This window comes from Anabrus simplex, chromosome 9, assembly GCF_040414725.1.
Source record: "Anabrus simplex isolate iqAnaSimp1 chromosome 9, ASM4041472v1, whole genome shotgun sequence".
NCBI classification, from domain to species: Eukaryota; Metazoa; Arthropoda; class Insecta; order Orthoptera; family Tettigoniidae; genus Anabrus; species Anabrus simplex.
In genome coordinates this window covers 20,237,158-20,261,702 of record NC_090273.1, presented here as the reverse complement: position 1 = coordinate 20,261,702, position 24,545 = coordinate 20,237,158, and the positions used below count along the sequence as shown (strand labels likewise).

Genomic DNA, 24,545 nt, shown 5'->3' with positions numbered 1-24,545 from the left:
TACATATACATGGCTTCTGCTTCTGAGAGTAAAGAGGAAGTACAAGTTGCCATGGACTTAATCATGGAGTGGGCAGAGGAAAATGAAATGGACCTTAATGCAAACAAAACTGAATGGGGTGTTTTCAGGAGGGGATTCAAAGACATAAGCTTCACTGAACTGAGACCTCTGTTCAGGAGGGGAAGAAAATTATCGAAGCATGATTATATTCTATGTAAAGGACAAAAGCTACGAATTAATAACCAATAAAAATATCTAAGAACAACATCACAGCTATACGAAGCATTAGTGATATTAAACATCTTCCACAGCTATCTTTGAGGTCTCATTCGTGTAAATGAACTGCATTATGCAGATGACATTGCTTCTCCAGCTCATACATCTGGTGGGTTGCAACAGTCAGTAAACTGCTTCAGTAGGGTATTTGCATAATTTAGCCTGACCATCAACATTCCAGAAACGAACGTGTTTGCATAGCCAGTTCCTGGAACTGCCTTCCCGTCTTCAATATTCCTCTGGAAAAATCTTCAATATTCTTCTAGAACAAGTCTATCTAGGAAGTATTCTTTCAACCAACTGTTCATCGGAGGAAGACTTTGAGAACAGAATTTGTGCTGCTGAAGTAGCTTCTGGACGTCTCACACATCAGGTCTTCCTGAATAAAGATCTAAGAATATACACCAAACTAGTGGTATAATGAACAGTTGTCACGTCCACCTTGCTTTATTATGGATGTGAAACCCGTACTCTATATTGCTGTGATATCAAGAAACACTCCCACCAACAGAAGCGGAGATCCATTATGAACAACAAATGGAATGACTACATACCAAATAAAACAGTTCTTGAAATGGCAAAAATGAACAGTAAAGAGACTACCATTATTGGTCATCAACTCGGACTGCATGTCCAATATATGAGGGATGATAAGACTTCCTTGACAAACTATAGTGAACTTGATACAGGTAGGTGCCCTTCTGAAATACTATAAGGTTTAACTCAAGAAGACCTTGAGGAGCATAAACACTGATCCAATTACTCTGTGTGCCATTGCATAAGGTTGTACTTGCTGGCACACAGCCATTTCAGCTGCTGCACAATTTGAACATGAACATTGGAGACAGGAAAAAGAGAAATTAAGTTCAATCAATGCAGCCGCATGTTTCATGCCACGATTGGTTTGCTAAGCCATCAATGACATCTGCATAGAATTAGCAGATAATGAAAAAATTGCAGGACAGAAATGAGAACTCTGATAAGAGCATCAGCAGGCAATACGTGAATTATGGGAAACATGAGGACTAAAAACAGGCAGATTACAGGTATAGTATAACAGGAGTTTGTGGAACTAAAACTAATGGAGACTGGGTATATCAGTTATTAAAATGTAAGATCAAGCAGTACTGACACAAAAGAAGATGCCCAACAGATAGGAGATGCAGCTGAAATAGACAATGCTATAGCAGAAATGGAATTGTAAGTTAACAAGATGAAAGAGAGGAACACTGTACAAACAGATGAAGTTGTAGAAGAGAAGATGATGGATACTGAACCTTTGGATTGCAGTAGACGTACACACTGCTGAAAAATGCTGATCATCAACGTTCGTTAACACAGAACGATCGAACCACGGTGGATGACAAACTGTTCACTCGGAAAATAAGTATTAAAAAAAGTTATAGGTTTTGTGTCTAACTATATATTTATAGTCTTTGGATATGCCAACAGAGAATACAATAACCCTCAAACTCAAACATGAAACTTTCAACAGATTTACACAGTTAAACAGTAATATAGAATGAAATATATAACTATACTCCACTAGCACAAACATTTCCCCACAGAATTAGTTTTTTTAAACAAACTGTTTTTATGTCACACTGACACAGGTAGGTCTTATTGTGATGATGGGATAGACAAGGGCTACGAGTGGGAAGGAAGCATCCGTGGCCTTAATTAAGATACATCTCCAGCATATGCCTGGTGTGAAAATGGGAAACCATGGAAAACCATCTTCAGGGCTGCCGACACTAGGGTTTGACACAGCATTAGTAACACACATATTTAGATTATGACTATATTTTTTTTTTTTTTTTTGCAAAACTGTGATTAAGGTTTTATGAGGAAGTACAATTGGGTAATTACCCTCTATTAACACTAAGCAGAGAGAGAAAATTCAAGGGATCCAATACTTCAAGAAATGAAGGTATCAGCTGAAGAAAGACAAGGGCACGAAGGGCATGAAAATGAAAGAATCCTTAGGCCTCAAATGCTCTAATACCATTAGGGTCAGAAAAGAACAAGAGTTGACGAAGGGAGGTCGAACAGGATAGATGAAAGTGGGGAGCCTCGCACAAGTGAAAGCAATACTGCACCAGGACTCTGCTAAGGGTCCTGCGGTCGCCAACCCACACTCCCAAGTTGAGAACCCCTGGGACTGGAGATACTAGCGCATTTGGTTATCTTTGAGTTCAGATTTTCCTCTCTCCTCTTCTTCCCTTTCATTTCTATTTATAAACCAAGTACAACTTGAGTATAGGGAAGAAACAAATACGTGTCAAATCAAGCCAGAGAGAGAGAGGTGGGGTGAGAGGAATATGAAAAGAACACATGTAATAGGATAGACACAATGCCAGGTCAGTGTGAAGAGAGAGAGCAACAGAAATAGAAGACAAGGACAAACAAGGACAATTTCCACATCTTCACAAACTGCCGTCTTCAGTCACTGCCCCCTGATGAAACTGGGAAGCAGAAACGAGCTCGTTGGGGGCCGAGACGAGATGGATGTAGAAGAACTGCGATCGATGAGGAAAGAGCCTATCTATTTGAGGATGGCAGTATAGGAAGATATGGAGATTGTCCTCGTAATTTTGTGTTTCCATGTTTGTCCTCTTCTTTTGTTTCTGTTGCTCTCTCTTCCCATACTGATCTGCCATTGTGTTCATCCTATTACATATGCTCCTTTCATCCCCCCCCCCCCCCCCCCCCCTCTGACAAGTACAGTTATCTGGCTGATATTCAAAATGGTAATTACATATATACGAAGCCTTTGAGATGTTGCCAGGATGATCTCCACACAGTTAACAGTTGTACCCACCGTTGATGGAACTATCACTTAGCCTGTGCATGATTACATATCTGGGCACCTCTAACACTGTTGCTGGGATTCTGAGGCATGTAGGTGACACCCTCTCCCTATTACTGGCTTTGCGTGAAAGTACTAGTTTGGAATTATCCATTTCCCTCGTCTAGCTCCCACCAGTTCCAGAAATAAGAACCAATAAGAGAGAGTTTTATGCTTTAGGTCCTCTCTGAAGTCTCTGAAGTCTTATAGCTAAGAAACCACGCACCCCTATCCTAAACTTAAAACACCAATCTCAAGAAAATCCCCCAATCTGTTTCCCGTTATGCTGTAACAAACCGAAAAAAACTAAACTAAACCCAACACAGGCCGTTGTTCGTCCTGTCGAGTATACAAACCGCATATCAGATTAATATTTAAAAACTTACAGACATAAATACGTTTTCATACATAGAGATTTTAAGAATGCAGGAGGGGGAAAAGGCACTAAATATGTGAAGGACAAAAACTGATACAAATAAGGAAATGAAATGTAGATGATGCAGATTTTTAAAAAGACAACATATGCAGAAATTTTCCCAGCTAATTGGTTATTTAACATGTCAAAGCCACCGTTAAGGATTTCACTGTAACTAGTCAGGGCCCCTTACATGCTGCTACCAGCCAGATCACATAGGGGTGTTAAAAGAGGTTATTATTTTGTCGCTCCCATCTGTTGCAAGTTTCATACTATTGGTGTTATATTACAAAATATTTGAAAAAAATCACTTTACAATACATAAAATGTTTTTAAATAAATACAAACTGTGCACTGATGACTCACTGAAGCTAGCAAAGATAACATGAATTTCAAATATGACAACTGTACAAAAATCTTCAATATGCTAGAAGCAATAAGTTAGTAAATTACATACATACATCAATCATAGACCATTAAGCCTTGCAACGTTAATCAGCAGGCCTCTGTAAATTAACGATATGCCACCACAATCCTTTATTTGCAACTAACTCTATGCTTTGTTTAGTTCCACATCTCTAATCTTAAAATTATTTAAAAACCGAGCATTACCATAGTTATCATTAGGGGAAGGATGTTGTTGACCTAAAAAGAAAATTTAAAAAAATCACTGAAGATGATCAATATGCCTTTAAATATATGTAAAAATAATATAAAATAAGAAAAAAATTGACTTTAAAATATTTGACCAAACCGAATTCTGGGACTGTGTAACAAAGATTTTACAATAAATACATCCCTGTTCTATTCACTGCTCAGCTCTTGTTTTTACAGAAATAATTATCTCGTAATTTACTTGAAAGTGTATATAAATATGGACACTTCGCCACAAATAAAGACATCAATAAATAAAATAATTTGCTGGATGTAGTACTTTGCCCCCCGAATAATCTGGGAACTTGTTCTTCGCACTTGTTACGGCTTTCCAATGTTTTTTCGTTTAATGTGCTGTTGTATAACGAACATCCTTTCTGCACTTTACCACAGCACAATTTACAAAATAAAACACGTCCATCTGTAGTATATACGTCTTTTCTAAATTCATTCACTAGCTGAATTAAAAACAAACTTTGTGATACCGAGCAAGTGGCTGCGTGGTTTGGGTCACGACAGCTACCACCTTGCATTCGGGAGATAGTGGGTCTTACGTGATTTTTCCATTTTCACAAAAGGCAAATGCTGGGTCTGTGTGTCTTAATTAAAGCAATGGTCACTTCCTTCCAACTGCTAGCCCTTTCCTATCCCATTGTCAGCATAATACCTATGTTTACAAGTAATGCAAATCACTGTAGGTCGGTATTAAAAGTATCATAATATACGTAAAAAATACTTTATTTTACTACCACCTATTCAATTCAATATGAGTTAAAACATTGTTAAAATATAAATTGAGACATGTTTCGCCCCTTCTTATGGGGCATCCTCAGTCAATATCAAAACCTCAATTTTACCAGGTACCTGGTTAAAAATTATTCTAAAATATGTTGCAAAATGACATATGTTAAAGCAAAATTTACAGTTCATCACAAACAATATTTCTAAATTAATTAAAACTTGAATACGATAACGAATACTTGTACAAAAATTCACTTGAAAAAGGTGTCGTGATTAAAAATAGCAATATTGATGGCTTAAAGCCGTAGTCGATGTTTGATATGGATGAAGATTTACATGTTAATACAAAATACAAAAGCGAATGCGATTTTAAGTACGAAATGGTGAGGAAAAGTATTCCAATACTGTGCCGATGTCTTAGTATTTGACCTTGGCGCATTTTACTCGATACAGTGTAGGTAAGATTATTCAACAAGTTCTAAAGTTTGTCTGTGGTTTATGTCTAGCCCAGAAAAATGTTGCATTCATGTTGCAGTTCAACAGATTACTTATAGTTGGACTAATCTATTGTAGGCCAAACTGTGCGAGTTTGCCGAAGTAACATTAGCCCAACAACATTAAAGAACTTAACACTGACAAGATATTGTACCACAGTTCGACAACCCCCATTCAACCATTAACCATCAACAATATTCCTCAACAACAGAAGCTTACATTCAACATAAAATTTGTCAGTCAAATGAAGATAATGACTATTCAACAATCCTCTTCAAGATATCAATTCCATTACTCAACATCGTGTCCAATTTGTAGCAATAAACATCATCGCTCTCTTCGCGTCATATTACACCATTAATCAAGAAAGAGCACAACGGCGAGGGATGGTCTATTGTTACTTCGGCAAACTTACACAGTTGCATGATACTATCCTCATTTTTCCATACTGAAATTCAGTTAAAGTAGAACAATAAAAGTTTGATTTCCACCTATTCAATATTTTACAAGCAATTATAAAATTAGGATCTCATCCTTATTTTATTGCTAAATTATTAAAAACATAGGACATGTTTCGTTCAATTATTGAACATCTTCAGCTACATACATTTTTAACAAGGTCAAAATCGGTAATACTATTCTAATAACCTGCAACTTATTGTTTACTGCTAACAGATTTAATCATAATAACTATTAAAATACTTTTGAATATAAAACATTATATATTACGTCGTCATTGTTTAAACAATATTACTATTTGTAGTGTTTGATATTTTAAATTCTTGTTCTAAATTTGAATACAATGTCACAAGTTAGTCAGATATAAATACATTTACAATCTTTTGAAGTTGTTGAATATCTTAAAACTATCAGTTGGATACACATTAAAATCTTTTTGCTACTATTGGCGCGAGCATTACCACATCTTGTACTTTATGAACACAAAATCTTGGTGCTCTCTCAAAACAGTTGAGTTTGGGTGTGACTAATAATATTTTCATCCATAAATTAACAAAATGAAGCACACTGCTGATTATTATTTATTAATTTGTCGTATTTTAAATCTTTAACGTCCAATTGTTCAAATTCACGACTTGCTTTTAAACTTTACCGGTGTGGAGCAATTCTTCAAAAGTTTATCATTAACTCTCTCAAATGGTGACAGTCCAGTTATGATAAGCAATTAGTAGCTTACTCTAATTTTACGAAAGTAAGTTTGTTGACATCTCTGTAACAGGAAAATAATTTCGTTAAATAATGTTAGATGGTATTAAAAGTTGAAGAAGCTAATGTTGAAGGATCAGCACTTACCCTTTCTACTTCTGCCTGTATTTACATTAGTGCACTCAACTGTTTGACAACTACTTGTGCTCCTCGTGTTGTATGTGTGTCTCCGTATCTGCGGGGCATTGTGAGGGGAGGTAACAGAGGGCGGCGTTCTAGCGAATGACGTGATTCTTGGAGGGGAATGTTCAGAATTTGTGTGGAGGGGTGTTTGTATATTCGTAGATTGACTGTTATTGTTATTCAGGATAAAATTGTTTGTCAGTTTTGTATTATTGAGTTTGAATGTTTGTATTAACTTCGGAATTTGTTCCATTAATGGGTTTTTGATTTCTGTTTCGTCGTTCAGGTTTTTATCTTTATTGAAGTATTTGTCTAGGTAAATATGTATGTTCTCTAGCTCATTCATTAATTTTCCTTTATCGATCTTTCTGATTATTTTTAAATCCTTTTCTATTGTGGTAAAATGGTTCCTTTTTCTTGCATATGATGACAAATACTTCAATGAAGATAAAAAGCTGAACGACGAAACAGAAATCAAAAACCCATTAATGGAACAAATTCCGAAGTTAATACAAACATTCAAACTCAATAATACAAAACTGACAAACAATTTTATCCTGAATAACAATAACAGTCAATCTACAAATATACAAACACCCCTCCACACAAATTCTGAACATTCCCCTCCAAGAATCACGTCATTCGCTAGAACGCCGCCCTCTGTTACCTCCCCTCACAATGCCCCGCAGATACGGAGACACACATACAACACGAGGAGCACAAGTAGTCGTCAAACAGTTGAGTGCACTAATGTAAATACAGGCAGAAGTAGAAAGGGTAAGTGCTGATCCTTCAACATTAGCTTCTTCAACTTTTAATACCATCTAACATTATTTAACAAAATTATTTTCCTGTTACAGAGATGTCAACAAACTTACTTTCGTAAAATTCAAGTAAGCTACTAATTGCTTATCATCATAACTGGACTGTCATCATTTGACAGAGTTCATGATAAACTTTTGAAGAATTGCTCCACACCGGTAAAGTTTAAAAGCAAGTCGTGAATTTGAACAATTGGACGTTAAAGATTTAAAATACGACAAATTAATAAATAATAATCAGCAGTGTGCTTCATTTTGTTAATTTATGGATGAAAAGATTATTAGTCACACCCAAACTCAACTGTTTTGAGAGATTACCAAGATTTTGTGTTCATAAAGTACAAGATGTGGTAATGCTCGCGCCAATAGTAACAAAAAGATTTTAATGTGTATCCAACTGATAGTTTTAAGATATTCAACAACTTCAAAAGATTGTAAATGTATTTATATCTGACTAACTTGTGACATTGTATTCAAATTTAGAACAAGAATTTAAATATCAAACACTACAAATAGTAATATTGTTTAAACAATGACGACGTAATATATAATGTTTTATATTCAAAAGTATTTTAATAGTTATTATGATTAAATCTGTTAGCAGTAAACAATAAGTTGCAGGTTATTAGAATAGTATTACCGATTTTGACCTTGTTAAAAATGTATGTAGCTGAAGATGTTCAATAATTGAACGAAACATGTCCTATGTTTTTAATAATTTAGCAATAAAATAAGGATGAGATCCTAATTTTATAATTGCTTGTAAAATATTGAATAGGTGGAAATCAAACTTTTATTGTTCTACTTAAACTTACACAGTTCGGCCTACAATAGATTAGTCCAACTATAAGTAATCTGTTGAACTGCAACGTGAATGCAACATTTTTCTGGGCTAGACATTAACCACAAACAAACTTGAGAACTTGTTGACTAAACTTACATACACTGTATCGAGTAAAAAGCGCCAAGGTCAAATACATTCACAATAAAGTATTTATTTATTTTCCACTTAGTCGATACAATGATTGCTTAATGCAATTTAATGGTTAAAAGTGGTACATGTTTCGTATATTATCAACATCTTCAGCCACATAACACTGTTTAGATGAAAAATATATAAATTGACAAAGTAATGCTTTAGAGGAAGTGTCCTTAAAATTAACATACGATTGATAACAATCACTCTTATCATTTTGTATTAACATGTAAATCTTCATCCATATCAACAATCTTATGTTAATTTTAAGGACACTTCCTCTAAAGCATTACTTTGTCAATTTATATATTTTTCATCTAAACAGTGTTTTGTGGCTGAAGATGTTGATAATATACGAAACATGTACCACTTTTAACCATTAAATTGCATTAAGCAATCATTGTATCGACTAGGTGGAAAATAAATAAATACTTAATTGTGAATCTATTGAAGTGCGATACGGACCATGAAGCTGATTTTATGCAAGGTCAAATACTACGACATCGGCACAGTATTGGAATGCTTTTCCTCACCATTTCGTACTGAACACCGCATTCGCTTTTTACCCTCTCTACCATTTTGTATTAACATATAAATCTTCATCCATATCAAATATCGACTACAGCTTCAAGCCATCAATATTGCTATTTTTAATCACATGACACCTTTTTCAAGTGAATTTTTGTACAAGTATTCGTTATCGTATTCAAGTTTTAATTAATTTAGAAACATTGTTTGTGATGAAATGTAAATTTTACTTTAACATATGTCATTTTGCAACATAGTTTAGAATAATTTTTAACCAGGTACCTGGTAAAATTGAGGTTTTGATATTGACTTATATTTTAACATTTAACTCATAAGTTAACATTTTAAATTGTACTGAATAGGTGGTAGTAAAATAAAATATTTTTATGTATATTATATAAGACCTATGTGTCGGTATGATGTAAAGCAAACTGAAAAAAGAAAAAAAAAAACCTTTGTGATGGTTTGTTGCACAGAACTACTTGGGAGGATAATTCAGTACTGAAGCAGAAAGTTATAACTGTCGTTTCCAATTCCTTCTCGTTTCCATTTGTTCTAGGTCTTGAGGTACGTGGGGGTTAATGACTAGCTGTAGGGGCGGGGATGATGGCTGGTGCATTCCTTGGGTTTTGAGACACGTTAGGAAATACTTTCTCCTAATTATCACAGTTCTGTATTGTGCTCCTGGACATATCTTGGAAACAAGACTCACAGGTATAAATCCTTTCCTTACCCTTCCTTTGTCACCTACAGATGCTGTCAGTTTACTTGTTCCTGAAAGATATATAGCAAATTTAACCACAGCAATAGCTGCAAACTTATGTCTTGTCTCACTTCTTTGCCAGCATTATGATATGATGTTATCGTCTGGGTTATTTAGCAAACTGTTGGGAGTATCTCAATTGTTTCTGGATTAAGAGAGGAATTTATACAATTTTCACAACAAATTCTGTTTGCAAGACACAGTGCAAGTCTAGTGTCAGACCTAAGACGAAATGCTGGTTAATAGAGCAAACGCCTGAAAAGCCAACATCTAATTTTTGATCTGATTTTTGATATGCTCTATTGGTGGAAAAATATCTAATTCCCTCCATGGGAATTTAGAATTACCATTAAGACTTGAATCTATCACACAAAGCTGGCCGTATAATGCTTGGTAATTTTCAGTAGGCAATAAATCTGAAATGTATCAACAAATCATCCCCTGAATCTTAAAACAGTAAGGACCTAATTCTGGAATGTGGGTATTTATTTATTTATTTATTTATCTATCATGCCTTTATAGGTGGCGAAGTTAGGGCTCTTGGCCCTCTCTTACACTTAACCACTGTACACATCATTGAGAGCAGAGTTTGAGTACATATTATATAATAAAATGATAACCTACACAAAAATACCTTACACTTTTCTAATTCACATTCATACGATCATTCATTCTTTCCAGTCATACAAGTTAGTCAGCTGCATTCAGCAGGTAGTCTCGGCAAGCAGTCTTAAATTTAAGTAATGAAGTGGAATTTCTGACACTGACAGGCAGGGAATTCCAAAGTCTAGAACCCGCCACAACAAAGGAGTTGTTGTACATGGAGGAGCGGTGAACAGGAATAGAAAGGGAGGAACCAGAGCGGGTATTACTGCAGTGAAAGGAGGACAAATACTTAAGCTGGGATGAAATGTATAGTGGTCTGTCTTCAGAGAGCAGTCTGTATATCTGTATCAGTATGTGATACATCCGTCGTTTGTCAGGTTTTAGCCATGAAATAGTGTGATAGTATGGGGTGACATGTGTATCATAACTCAGACTGTATATAAATCTAAGGCAACAATTAAGCGCTCGCTGAAGTTTCGAAGTCTGCTCTTTTGTTGCATCTACCAGAATGACGTCACAGTAGTCGAGGACGGGAAGCACTAGCGTTTGTATGAGTTTGACTCTCACAATACAAGGTAAAATATCGCTGTTTCTTTTAACCGAATGAAGTATCGAAAATATTTTTTTACACACATTCTTAATATATTCAGACCAATTTAAAGTTTCGTTCATTGTCACTCCTAGATTTCTCACAGTTTGGCTGAATGGGATAACTCTACCATTCAGTATAACTGAAGGAATAGTTTCGTATCTTAGTGTGACCAACAATTTTTGAGAGCCAATAATGATTGCTTGCGTCTTGGAGGGATTAAGGAGGAGGGAATTTTTCAAGGAGTAAGCGTTAAGTCGCTGAAGGTCAGCATTGATGCCTGCTATGGCATGCGGCAAATCAGAGGTCTTACAGTGACAGTAAATTTGTAAGTCGTCCGCAAAAAGATGGTAGCTACAATTCTTTAAATTAGAGGAAATGTCGTTTATATACAAAATAAAGAGCAATGGGCCTAAAACACTACCCTGCGGCGTGCCTTCCTTCCTGGTTCGCCAGTGAGAGGTTTGATCAAGGGTTATAATTCGTTGCGCGCGATTTTTGAGGTACGATGAAAAGAAATTAATAGTTCGTTGATCGAAGTAGTAAGATTGCATCTTGTTTAATAGAGTCTGGATGTTTATAGTGTCAAATGCGCTACTGAAATCGAGGAGAGTAAGTATTGTCACTAGTCTTTGGTCCATTGCGTGCCGTATGTCATCAGTCACTTTGAGCAGGGCAGTTGCTGTGCTGTGTCCCTTCTTGAAGCCAGATTGCAGTGGGTCTAGGAGAGAATGGTTGTTTAAGTATTCCAACACCTGCTCGTGAACCAGACGCTCGAGTGCTTTGGAAATCGCTGGTAAGATAGAAATTAGTCTGTAGTCGGATGGTAGGGAGGGGTCGGGTTTCTTAGGCACAGGGATAACATTAGCTAGTTTCCATAGTGAAGGAAAGGTTCCGTTTTTAAGGCAGTAGTTGAAAATGTGGGTAATAATTGGTAAAACAGCACCAATAATGTTGTGTAAGAAAGTTATAGGGATATCATCCACTCCTCTGGCTTTTGATTTGATAGAATGGGTATGGTTAGCAGAGAAGGATGCAAAGGACACTGTACTATTATAATGTCTTATATGGTTCATGAAATAATTATCATGTGGCATCATCCCTTAAAGTACATAGTTTACTTGAGATTGTGAAAAATAAACCAAACCATTGTGTCAATATGAATTAATGTCCATTTACCATTTCTGCAACGAAATGTCTTGCTCAGCAGTGTATACAGATTTCATTTAATAAACCTTCCCTGCATAATTCAATGGAGAATTCATTCTAAATAGTGTTCCGAGTCAATGGATTTCTTTCCTATTGCGGAAAGTATTAACTTGATCCCTAATTCGAGCTCTGACACCTAAAGTGCTTCGTAAAACAGCACATCATCTTGGGCACCCTCTCCTAGGACAATAACTCATTTTATATTTTACAAAAAAAAAAAAAATTAAGAAAATGCTTTTAAAAAAATTGAGGAGAGAGCATGGGTGCGCATGCGCACAGGGCAGGCACAGAATATCTAGTTACCAATAATACGTCCTTCCGTCACTGCATTCTAAATTTAACGCAATGGCGCTTTTGCAATGAAGAAATAATCAAATATGCATAATGGTGCTGTGGAATAAAACAGGAAACTCCTGACGTTCTTATTTATCCAAAAACAGTAGTTCATTTGGTACCAAGGAGAAAATATGCAACCATTTAAGTGTGTCCCTGACTGCTAAAAATGAACAAAATCAATAAATTGGTTTCTGTTAGGTGAGGACTATGAGATAGGTAAGCAAAGTTAGTTGTATGCACTGAAGGAACTACAAACAAAACCACCATCTCACAGAGAGAGAGAGAGAGAGAGAGAGACTCATGCGGTCATCTACCGGCAAGTGCAGTTAATGAAACACCCAAGCATCGTAATTTGTGAATAAACAACTATTCGAATCAAACAAAGGACTTTTTAAAATACTTAATAACCTGAGGCGGATTTCTTTCTGTTTCTCCAACAACCTATGTGTTTCTTGCTTATTAGAACCAACACAAAGCAACAACTTACATTCTGGTGATAACATGATTTCAGAGAGCCATATATCGGACTAAGAAAGATCTGCAAAGACAACTTTCACAGAACCCTCTACCAGGCTGACATAGAAATATCAGCGGAGACAACTTTCATAGAGTCATTTGCCAGTGCATACAGTTAACTGCAAAGGCGAAAGCATCGTATTATTCAAATAAATTATTTTTTTTGCAAATTAATGAATGAAATATTTTCTTAGTAATCTTGAGATGAAGACCTTTTGTTTGATATCTAACACATAGGCATTAGTATTGTGGGTTTCTCACAATACTGTGCTATACGATCAAATTCTACATATATCATAAAAATGCATAAATTTAAAAAAAAATATTTTGACTTAAACATTCTTCAAAATGCTATATACTGACCTCAAACCTTCTAGAAAGTTGGCATAATGAGTGATCATCCCAAATCGGCAAAAAATGCAAAATAATGCAATATAAAAATGTGTTATTATGGTTTGTTATATCATGGAATGAATTTCCATACTACTGACTAATGCAGAGGGGGAAAAAAGATGACATTTCAACATCTTCCCCCAAGTTATGGTCTAGCTGTATCTCTCGGCATGTAGACGAAAGTGTATAAAGTTCTAGCACATCTGGTGAGGAGACCATGAGTTAACACTAGGAGCATGTAACTTGCTGTCACAGCAAGAAACAATCATGGCAAACAGAGAACAGAATCTATTATTGAAGAAATATCAATGAAGGCTAAAGAAATAACACACAAGAAGTATTACATAATTATTATGCCAAATTTAGCTGATTCCTGTCCAGGATGAAAATAAAATTTCTGAGAAGTATCTTAAAAGACTTACACAACAGTTGAAATCATATCATAGTCAATGGACTCCATTTTTTAATTATTTTTTTTTTTTACAAGTTGCTTTATGTTGCACCGACACAGATAGGTCTTATGCCCACGATGGAAGAGGAAAGGGCTAGGACTGGGAAGGAAGCGGCCGTGGCCTTAATTAGGGTACAGCCCCGGCATTTGCCTGGTGTGAAAATGGGAAACCATGGAAAACCATCTTCAGGGCTTCCGAACCCACTATCTCCCAAATAGTGGATACTGGCCGCACTTATGCAACAGCAACTATCGAGCTCGACGAGACTCCAATTTTAGCTGCAATCCAAGTGACAGGGACGCAACTTTATTTTTAAAATCTTGCATCTAGCGGCCGGGATTCAAACCTCCAAACCAGTGATAATGGCACCTGGCTAACGTCCCCTGAGAAGTATCTTACAGAAGACAAAGACAGATAGAGTGAGAAATGAAAGCAAGATCAAGATAATGCTACATGGATCTGGTTAAGAATAGCATAAAAAATAAGAAAAAATGCAGAAAGCAGAGGAACCACATTTGCCTCACCCTAGCTGTATCGCAATACAGGAAAATGATTATCTTTTAGGCAAATATACTTGAAATTGTATAAAATCTGGAGTTAAAAATTGTATATAGACTTCCATTAAGTAATTCTATATTCCATCATTATGACAAAAAAATAAAGAGCACAAATATTTATTAATATAAGGTCATCTTCATACAAATTTCTTGTAACTTAAGACTAGGACACATTTAAAAATATATAATTATCTTAAAGAGCAAAACTTAGACGAGGAGTGAGATTAGCACTGGGATATTGCTGGCTCTCCAAACTAAGAGCTAAGGTTTGAAATCAAGAGAGTTCTAGGGCAAAATTTTCACTTTAAAAATAAAATGACATGAGGAAGGACATCTAGCCTTAATTATCCATCCAAATTAAGTAAAGATGATCAGGTGAAGAATTTTTTAAAAGAACAAAATTTAGGGCTTTTTTTTTTACAAGTTGCTTTACGTCGCATCGACACAGATAGGCTTATGACAATGATAGGACAGGAAAGGTCTAGGAGTGGGAAGCTGCCATGGCCTTAAAGTACAGCCCCAGAATTTGCTTTGTATGAAAATGGAAAACCACAGAAAACCATCTTCAGGCCTGCCGACAGTGGGGTTCAAACCCACTATCTCCCGAATGCAAGCTCACAGCTGCATGTCCCTTACTGACACACGATGGGAATGTCAACCACTAGGTGAGAAGTTGGTGACGATCTCAGTAAACTATCAACTTCATTTTTAAGGAAATCTGATAGAATCACCTTTCTACTTGTTCATGTCTTGCAAAAACGTACCTTTCTTAATTTGTCCTCATCAGGCGTAACAATTTTCAGTAGTGCGTAACTGAATGTTCCAAATCCCACACAGTAGAGTATGGTCTTGCCTGTAGCCATTCTCTTAAGAGTCTTGTGAAATCTGTCTGTCCTTGGTCCAGACAGCCATATCCATCTGTCGGATGTTGCTAGAGGACATGTACTCTCCTATTTTGTAGTAACCTGGGAGAAAAATAACAAACGTCTATATAAATAAAATTATAATTTTTTCTGTATACTTCAAACTTTCCCTTACTTTGTCTTAATCTCAGATTAGGAACACAGGGGTCGAAAATAGGTTCAGTTCAGTTTTAGTATGTCTGTTGGTTTGTTAGAACATCACAGGCTAAACAGAATTTCATTATTAAATAATTAAAACTGTTACAAGTCACCATTTGTATTAATTTGTATTCCAAAATGTGTTTTAGAGCTTATACTTAAGCATCAGGTGGTGATAGGGTGACATTTAATTGTTGCTCTATATGATACACAATTGTCTTCAAAGGAGATTAGACTATTTCATTGAATGACCATTGACCCAACATAGCTGTAAAAGAATGATAATGCACACAGCCCCTATTCAAAGGCAAGATCTTCAGGAAGAATAATAATGTTATTTGCTTTACGTCCCACTAACTACTTTTTACGGTCTTCGGAGACGCCGAGGTGCCGGAATTTAGTCCTGCAGGAGTTCTTTTACGTGCCAGTAAATCTACCGACACGAGGCTGTCGTATTTGAGCACCTTCAAATATCACCGGACTGAGCCAGGATCGAACCTGCCAAGTTGGGGTTAGAAGGCCAGCGCCTTAACCGTCTGAGCCACTCAGCCCGGCCCTCTTCAGGAAAGAAAACAAGGGGATGACCAAGGATAACTGGAATGCATTACCTGCAGCTATCTTAGAGCCTTTTCTGTAAAATGCTTCAAGAATAGAAACCAGTATCTGGAAAATTTTGTGTAAATTTCTATGTGATGGTGTCCTATTTAAATGTTAAGCTCATGCCCAGTTTCTTCATTGAACAATAAGTGTTAACACTGCTGTTAAAGTAGACTTAACACACAATTTAACAAAATGACCGCTTCATCAAGAATTAACACGAATAAATTGTTAATACTTGTGTTATAGGATATCTCTTAACAGCTGTTAAAATGTCAAAATGGCATATCTAGAAGACATATATTTAAAGCTTTACTGCTCTATGAAGAGTGTTTTAGAGCTGTCAGAAGAAAGTTTTCTACAAAGATTTTAAATTTTGCAAAGCCATACTGAACAAGGTACTAGAAGAAATTGAAACTAGGTTGGAGTTTCCCAAAGACAGAGACTTATCAGTGTCTTCAATGTAGCTGCTGCTTATAGACTTAGATACCCTGGGACTCTTTCCAGATAACTGTAGGCGACTATATTCATGTGTGCTAGGCAAGAGCGTGTAGAATTGTGCAAAGAGTTTCTGCTGCCATTGCAGCATTAGTTTTCCCTGCAGTAAAAGAATGCCTGAAAATCCTTCAAGACTTGCATCAATTATCTCATTTTGCCAGCATTGTAGGAACTCTAGATTGCACTCATAAGAATATATTAAATTTGCATACTTCCAAATCAAATCTATAACAATGTTAGTCTCTTATCATTGTAATAACGCTTTTTTTTTTTGCTCATGTTTACCTATTCAAACTCTCTGCTAACCCTAACACACAATAACCTAAACCACGTATGACAAAAAATACAATTCCAATACTCTGCTCTGGGTGCTTTATGTAAAGAAACAAAAGGTGCTCACTGTTAACAGCATTCAGAAATACCACAGAAACGCACTCATTTGTCTCCGACAATTACCTTGTCACAAATGTTGTAAATGTTCCCATGAAACAGGAGATTATTTTTTTTTTTTTTTTTAGTTGCTTTACGTCGCATCGACACAGATAGGTCTTATGGCGACGATGGGTCAGGGAAGGGCTAGGAGTGGGAAGGAAGCGGCCGTGGCCTTAATTAAGGTACAGCCCCAGCATTTGCCTGGTGTGAAAATGGGAAAACACGGAAAACCATTTTCAGGGCTGCCGACAGTAGGATTCGAACCTACTATCTCCCGAATACTGGATACTGGCCGCACTTAAGCGACTGCAGCTATCGAGCTCGGTCAGGAGACTATTAACCAAAGTGTTAAATTAAAAACAAATCTTAGACAACATTTGTTAAGTAAAATATAATACAGAGTTGAAGAAACCGGGCATCAATCTACTGTAAATCATAGTGATATGGCACCACAAATATTTAAGTTACCTGTGAATTTGTATGTGATGGTATTGCATTATACCACTCACTCTCCTGTTAAGTTGTAGTGTTAAGTCCGGCTCCATGGCTAAATGGTTAGCATGCTGGCCTTTGGTTACAGGGGTCCTGGGTTCGATTCCTGGCAGGGTCAGGAATTTTAACCATCATTGGTTAATTTTGCCGGCACGGGTGCTGGGCGTACGTGTCGTCTTCATCATCATTTAATCCTCATCACGATGCGCAGGTCACATATGGACCTCAAATAAAAAAACCTGCATCTGGCGAGCCAAACATGTCCTCAGACACTCCCGGCACCAAAAGCCATATGCTATTTCATTAAGCCGTAAGAAATATTTAAGTTGTGTGTGAATTTATTTTTACAATTTGTGGCATGGGTTACCGTTAATGTAATCCACTGTTTTAATTAGATATTTTATTAAGACGCTATTGCTGAGGTGGTCTTCAAAAGAAGACTACACATGTACCATATTATGCGTAAATAATTTAAGAATAAACTATTTTCAATTGAAAAGTGAGGTGTACTGACTAGGTGGACTAGTAAACTAAATGTTCCTAAAAATAATAAAGGTGTCCAGTTGAAAATTGTCACAGGGGTATGCAGGATGAGATCACTGAATCCTTGATGAGATCTATTCAACTGTGTAGTGTGAAGTGGACCAAGGGTCTTGTCACTCACTGGACCTAATGTATGATCAAACCAGACCCACAGCCTATCCAAAGCAGATCACTGGCTTCTGTTTGTGTCAGGGGATACGGCTCTAACCTAAGGGCTTATGCCCCCCAGACCTCCTTTGCTTATTGTCCAACAAATGGCCTTGTCACTGTCACTTTGCTTCCTGTGCATTTGTAATCCAACTTTTATCCTGTCTGGAATATAGAATGCACTGTTGTCCAATGTTTTTTCTGTGTAATGTAGGATAAATGCACCCACATCGCCTGTCCTGTCTACTGAATTGTGACCATCTGAGCCGGCTGCACAGTGTTGAACTTCTAACCCATCTTTTGCCTATCTGCAATACAACCTTTTACATTCTGTACTTCCCACATTAAAACTGAAGATCTGTCAAGATAACCCCTCCATGAGTGTTGAAGCCTGCCCTCCTGATGAAGCTAGGAAGTAGAAGTGAGTTCCTTGTGGGATGAGACGAAACAGATGTTGAAGAATTAGGATTGATGAAAAGAGAGCTTATCTATTTGCAGATAGCAGTGTGTCTTTGTCCTATTTTGTTTTCATGTCTGTTCTTGTCCCATCTTTCTACTGCTCGCTCTTCCCAAACCTCTCATTGTGTTTATTCTATGTTCCCTTCATGTTCTTATCTTTCTGTATATTACTACAACTGAAGATCTTACAAGTTGAGAGAGCAACAGAGAAAAGAGAACAGGATAAACAAACACACAAAAAGAACAAGAATAAACTCCACATCCACACACACTGCCCTGGTGCAAACGTCCGAATATTCCAATACAGTCAACACCTCAAACACAACCTAATAAGTTGAAAGTCTATTTCGAGTACAATGTGGTCGTGAAAATTCAATATTTATAGTCAACATAATTTCTATAACAGTGAAGTTGAAATTCAGCTCTGTACCCAGTTCTTGGATCACAATTCATGAAATACGAGGATAGCTGATCAGAAAGCTCTCCATATCTTGCTGATGCTTGTTGTTTAAAGGGGCCTAACATCTAGGTCATCGGCCCTTCTCCATAGCTTGGCATCACATCTGTGTAGGACGTGTGAGAATGCATGGCTTGCCTTTCAGGTTGTAGTCACTGTTGAAATCCCTCAATTTCACTGTGCTAACATTCACTGTTTGGTTGCCATTTTGTTCAGCCAGGAATTTTTACCACATGGTGGAATTTAATCATACACCTACAGCAAATATGAACACAATGTAGGCAATGATTATACTGCAGAGATACCACAACTAAAATAATGAAATAGGAATCACTTCTAGTAACAATCACTTCAAGTACACGAGAAGTTGAGAAAAACATATATATATTGTTGTCTTCAAATAGACAAAACTCTTGTCATCAATCCCAACTCCTCTTCTTCCACTAGTGGTGTTTTAAGTAAGATGATACAAAACTGCTTTGAGAAAAAATGTAAATTCTTGACCATGGTTTTCAGATTTAGATTTAATGTCATGTTTGAAGTGAATCCTATGTATCAGTAAATTATTAACTCTAATAATACAAGAAACTCTTCTGAAAAGAAAACCTTCCTACAATGTTTTGGTAGATTGTATGCTGGAAATAATTTTACGAAAGTAAAGTGGACCTTAATATACACTACGTCATTCTGAACACTAGTCTTCCACAATTGCCTTAGGTTCCATAACACAAACTGCATCATCCTTGAAAGTGGATAGAAGTCGTCTGATTTCCTAAAATGTTCAACAGCCAACAGTATTCTTCAGCAATGTTCCCTCATGAGTGAGAACAGGTTGTGGAAGGAGAGGAACATCTGGAAGTGTCTGCGCTCTTGATGGAGCTTCCAAAAAGACTGACTAAAGAGGTAAATTTACTTACATCAGAAATTGTGATCTGATCTGGTCCACTTCTCGGGTGACACCATGAGCTAAACATGTCACGAGGACAAGAACGGGGAAAATACCTTAAGAGTTTGCATAGCAGGCATCATGTATGAAGCAGCATCTGTAATAGCTTTAAGCACTTTGTCATCAAGATTTTTAATTTTTAGCCCATTGTTTAGAAAATGAGCTACTGTCTGTCTGGTGAATATCAGGTGAGCTCTACAGGGTCCATCAGGATTAAGCTTTCCTGCAATTAAGTTGGCAATGTAACAACGAAGACTGTGTTGTTTCATCAACAGATTTAAATCCAAAAGTGCACATCCTCAAGATCTTCCTTTATCCTAGAAACAGCATCTTCCTATGCAGCTTGCAGTGAACTTGTTGACTCTGAAGGGTTGTTTGGTGGCAGTACTTTTCAAAGAAATTTCTGAATTCTACATTTTGCATGGCTTTGAATAGGATATTTGCTGCTATAACAGCAAAACATTAATTACTATTAAATTAATTTTTTAATGAAGTCCCTGATGCCTGCATCAGTAGACTGTACTTCATTTTAGTTTCTTGTTCCACACTGTCTTTATGTAAAGTATGTTGTGCGAGACTGCTTTTTTTCCTCACTGGACACAGGACGCCTGAAAAGTAGTTTTTAAATTTTTATTACAATTCACTCCCGTTTTTATAGCGAGTGATTAATTTCAGTATACTTAAAAACTCGTCTAGATATCCAGGCCTACTCGTGTGGAATTCATGCAATCATTTTAAATTATAAAGTTAAGTTGTATCAGAAGCATTAATACTATAAATACATATACATATATACTCTTACTGAATTATATACATTATATACAAAGTCACACTTATCAAAAAACAAAGGTCTATACTACTTTTGCCCAGAAATTGGCGACATCCAGTGCATTTTCTGTTGCCTGAAGTAGATCTTGTACTGTGCATGTTTTAGGGCACTTACTACACTGCAACAAATGAGACGTCGTCTGGATTGCACCACACTCACACAATGACGACTCGATGTTGAAACCCCACTTCTGCAGGTTGCTTTTACATCTAGTCACGCCTGCCCGTAATCTGTTCAGTGATCTCCAGGTACTCCATTTCTCCATGTGACCAGGTGGTAATTCTTCACTTGGTGTCAACCATTCTTCGGAGCGAGTGCAGCTTGCGCGCCACATATCAGTTCGGGATTGCTGAGGTGTCCCATTAAGAGCCTCTGTTGTTCTGAGGAAACTTTTCCTTGATTTGAGTCTTGAAGTAACTGGCCTGTATCCATACAGAGGGTGAGCTTCAGAAGTTTCCGCCTTCTTCCTCTCGTTTTTTGCTGCAACCTCTCAACGGATATCAGGAGGGGCAATACCAGCAAGACTATACAATTTGTTCAACGGAGTTGGTTTTAGACAGCCGGTAATGATGCGACAGGTATCGTTTAGAGCAACATCTACCTTCCTGGCATGACTTGACTTGTACCATACTGGGGATGCATATTCCGCTGCAGAGTAACATAGAGCAATGGAAGAGGTTCTCACAGTATTGGGATGTGCCCCCCAGGTAGTACCTGTTATCTTCCTTATAATATTGTTTCTGGCTGCCACTTTTTGCTTGGTGTTCGAGCAATGTTTCTGGTAAGTTAGAGCACGATCAAGGGTAACTCCAAGATATTTTGGTGTGCTGCAATGTTCTAATGTGGTTCCTTCCCAAGTGATTTTGAGAGTTCTGTTTGCCATTTTATTTTTGAGGTGGAAGGCACAAGTCTGAATAATAACAGTAATAATGTTACTTTACTAAACTCTTTATTGAAAGCTTAACAGAAAATGCTGCCATCCGATGTGTAATTCTTGAAGCCAATGTCGAATTGAAGATCTGGATGTCGTCATTCGTAGCATTTTCAATATAGTTTGTTTCACTGGTGTGTACACTTCGAGATCAAAAGGAAAATTAAACAGAAGTAAGGCGCCAAGAGTGGAATTCTGGTGAAGTTTTAAAAGTTGGCGACAAAAGAAGGAATGCTGTTAACAATGGGGTAGGAAAGACTTGTTAATCGTACTGGCTTAGCAGGTTTAAGAAACGTTGGGGAAAGGACTACATTAAGTCTGTTTCAGAACGTACAAAGTCGCTTGTTGTTCAAAAGTGTAAACCCAACGGTACAGCTGTGACCTTGTGGCAGGGTGAAAGACCAAACAAGCAGGAGCTGACTGGGGACAGTAAACAGCAGATATCGAGGTGACAATGGTCACAAAAACTTCTGAAGTTGAGGAATAATTATTTAAATATTCTCCACATTTGTAATACATATTTATAATCACCACAGTCTTACAGTCCATTCCTTCATTTTTAATACAGCAAGCTTGTTACCAGTGCCAGAACCTTACGCTATCAATAAGAAATCACGTAAACTCTTGTGGAAAATGTTAAAAAAGCTCTTTATGGCCAAAAATACACAGCAAGGCAAAAACAGACAGTAAAAGTGAAATAAGCAATTTTAGGTGTTATAAATGCCTTTAATTGAGGTCTCAATGTGTATGAAAGATATAAATACGAAACCATGATCTAATATATATACTGTGGGAGAGGAGGGTGCGGTGGGGTGGTGGGGTGGAACAGGCCCTCTGCCAAAAATCTGCTGTCTAATTATCACCCTTTAATAATTTAATCAAGTGAAACATATCTGTCCAATGTTAAGGCTTCTCAATTTATTACAACAGTAGATAACGGGCAGGAGGCTAATACAATAGCAATACAATGGTTCAACCAGTTTCTGTGATACAGACATTGTTTCTTCAGTTTACAGAATTGTAAAATTCTCTGGCTCTCTTCAATGCAAAGATCAAGCCAATCTTAACCTACGGACTAGTGCACAGTTGGTTAAAATTGACAACAAAAGACTTAACCATAAAAGAAAATATAAAAGCTTGTTACTTGAAAGCAGCCTTAGACCTATCCTGATCCATGCTCTCAAGACTCGTCTATGAGCTCACTAGAGAGACTTTCTTTACAGATACACTGTAAGCTACAATCCACCGATGCGACCAAGAAAATAGAGGAAAGGGAGAAAAAAAGGTGAGAAATATGGTCAGAATTTTTTGCTACAGATGCAATGACAGGGTGCCCACTAGTAACCTTAATCTATTTCCCCTGTCTTTTCCCTGGAATATTCCAGTTTTCCCAGCATTAAATTTAGTGGGACATGGTTCTTCAGAGTGACACTAGATAAGTTTGCCATACTCTGGAATCATCATCTTTAAACATATTTTGCATGAAAACTTACAACGGCTTGTACTGGTACGTATGTTCAAAACACCGCCGTCTCGATCCTCCTATAATGCCTGCTCTATGCCACTACTTTAACATAGGAAGGCGCGAATACCAATATTTCTCCAAGTCGCTATATGAATGCAGTAGTAGATGCACAATCTTCTCGGTCAGGGTGGGTGTTGCATTGTGTTATTGATGCATGTATGTGCACAAAAAGCTGAGTTATTTCATTCATTGAGTAAACGTGCCTGTCCACTCCCATTTGTACAAGTGATATTTTGTATAGAACTGTGAAATGAATTAATCATTATGCCTATAGCTATTTTCAAAGTTCTTTTAAAGTGTACTTGTTTCCTTTCGTCCTTGCAAGTTTTTATAAAAAAAACTGAAACTTCAGACTTTTCCCTCAAAATATTCAACTGTTGTGTACCATTTCACAAATCTCGTGAAGGTGGTTTGCAGCCCGACGTGATACGATTCCAAAAAATACCATCTGGAGGGGAATTAAGAGAAAGTGGATGTCGGCTACATCTAGGGCAAGGTCCTAATAAAGGAAGGAGTTTGATATGCTCGGATTACTCTCGTCTCTGTACCCTTTACACCTAATTTCAGAAAGTGATTAAAGCCGTGGAGAATAGTGGATACCCTGTGATAAGAATTGTGACGGACAATCACAAAAAAAGGCCTTCATGTTTAGACATTTTAGACCACCTCAAATATCCAAATGATAATGTGACAATCAATCTAGAAACAGAAAATCAAACTCTAATTCGCGGGTACTTTGTTCGTATTGTTGAAGAGAGGACGAAGTGTGACATTTCCGTCAGCAACATCTCCCTGCCTAGAACTTCGACACCAATAAATGGAACTGTTTATGCATCAGGAACCGGAGGGATTTTTACCTGGACCTGAGGGCTGGTTCGAGGTCCATTCAGCCTACGTGATTAGAATTGAGGAGCTATCTGATAGTGACATAGCGGCCCCGGTCTAGAAAGCCAAGCATAACGACCACGAGAATTTGTCGTGCTGACCACACGACTCCTCGTAATCTGCAGGCCTTCGGGCTGAGCAGCGGTCGCTTGGTAGGCTAAGGCCCTTCAAGGGCTGTAGTGCCATGGGGTTTGGGGTTTATGTATCAGGACAAAGGGGGA

The 24,545-nt window shown here is 37.1% G+C and overlaps 1 protein-coding gene across 2 annotated transcripts in view; it reads right to left on the bottom strand.

Moving 5' to 3' along the window:
* The window catches only part of LOC136881218 (protein CEBPZOS), a 31,118-nt gene that overhangs the window by 539 nt on the left and 6,034 nt on the right, over positions 1–24,545 (bottom strand). The window contains exon 3 of one of the 2 annotated variants that reach the window (XM_067153944.2): positions 15,287–15,487. The exons of the other annotated variant lie outside the window; for it this stretch is intronic. Within the exon in view, the coding sequence (XP_067010045.1) occupies positions 15,390–15,487 (98 nt within the window). The 3' untranslated portion in view covers positions 15,287–15,389. The remainder of the gene's footprint in view (positions 1–15,286; positions 15,488–24,545) is intronic. 2 annotated transcript variants of the gene reach the window in all.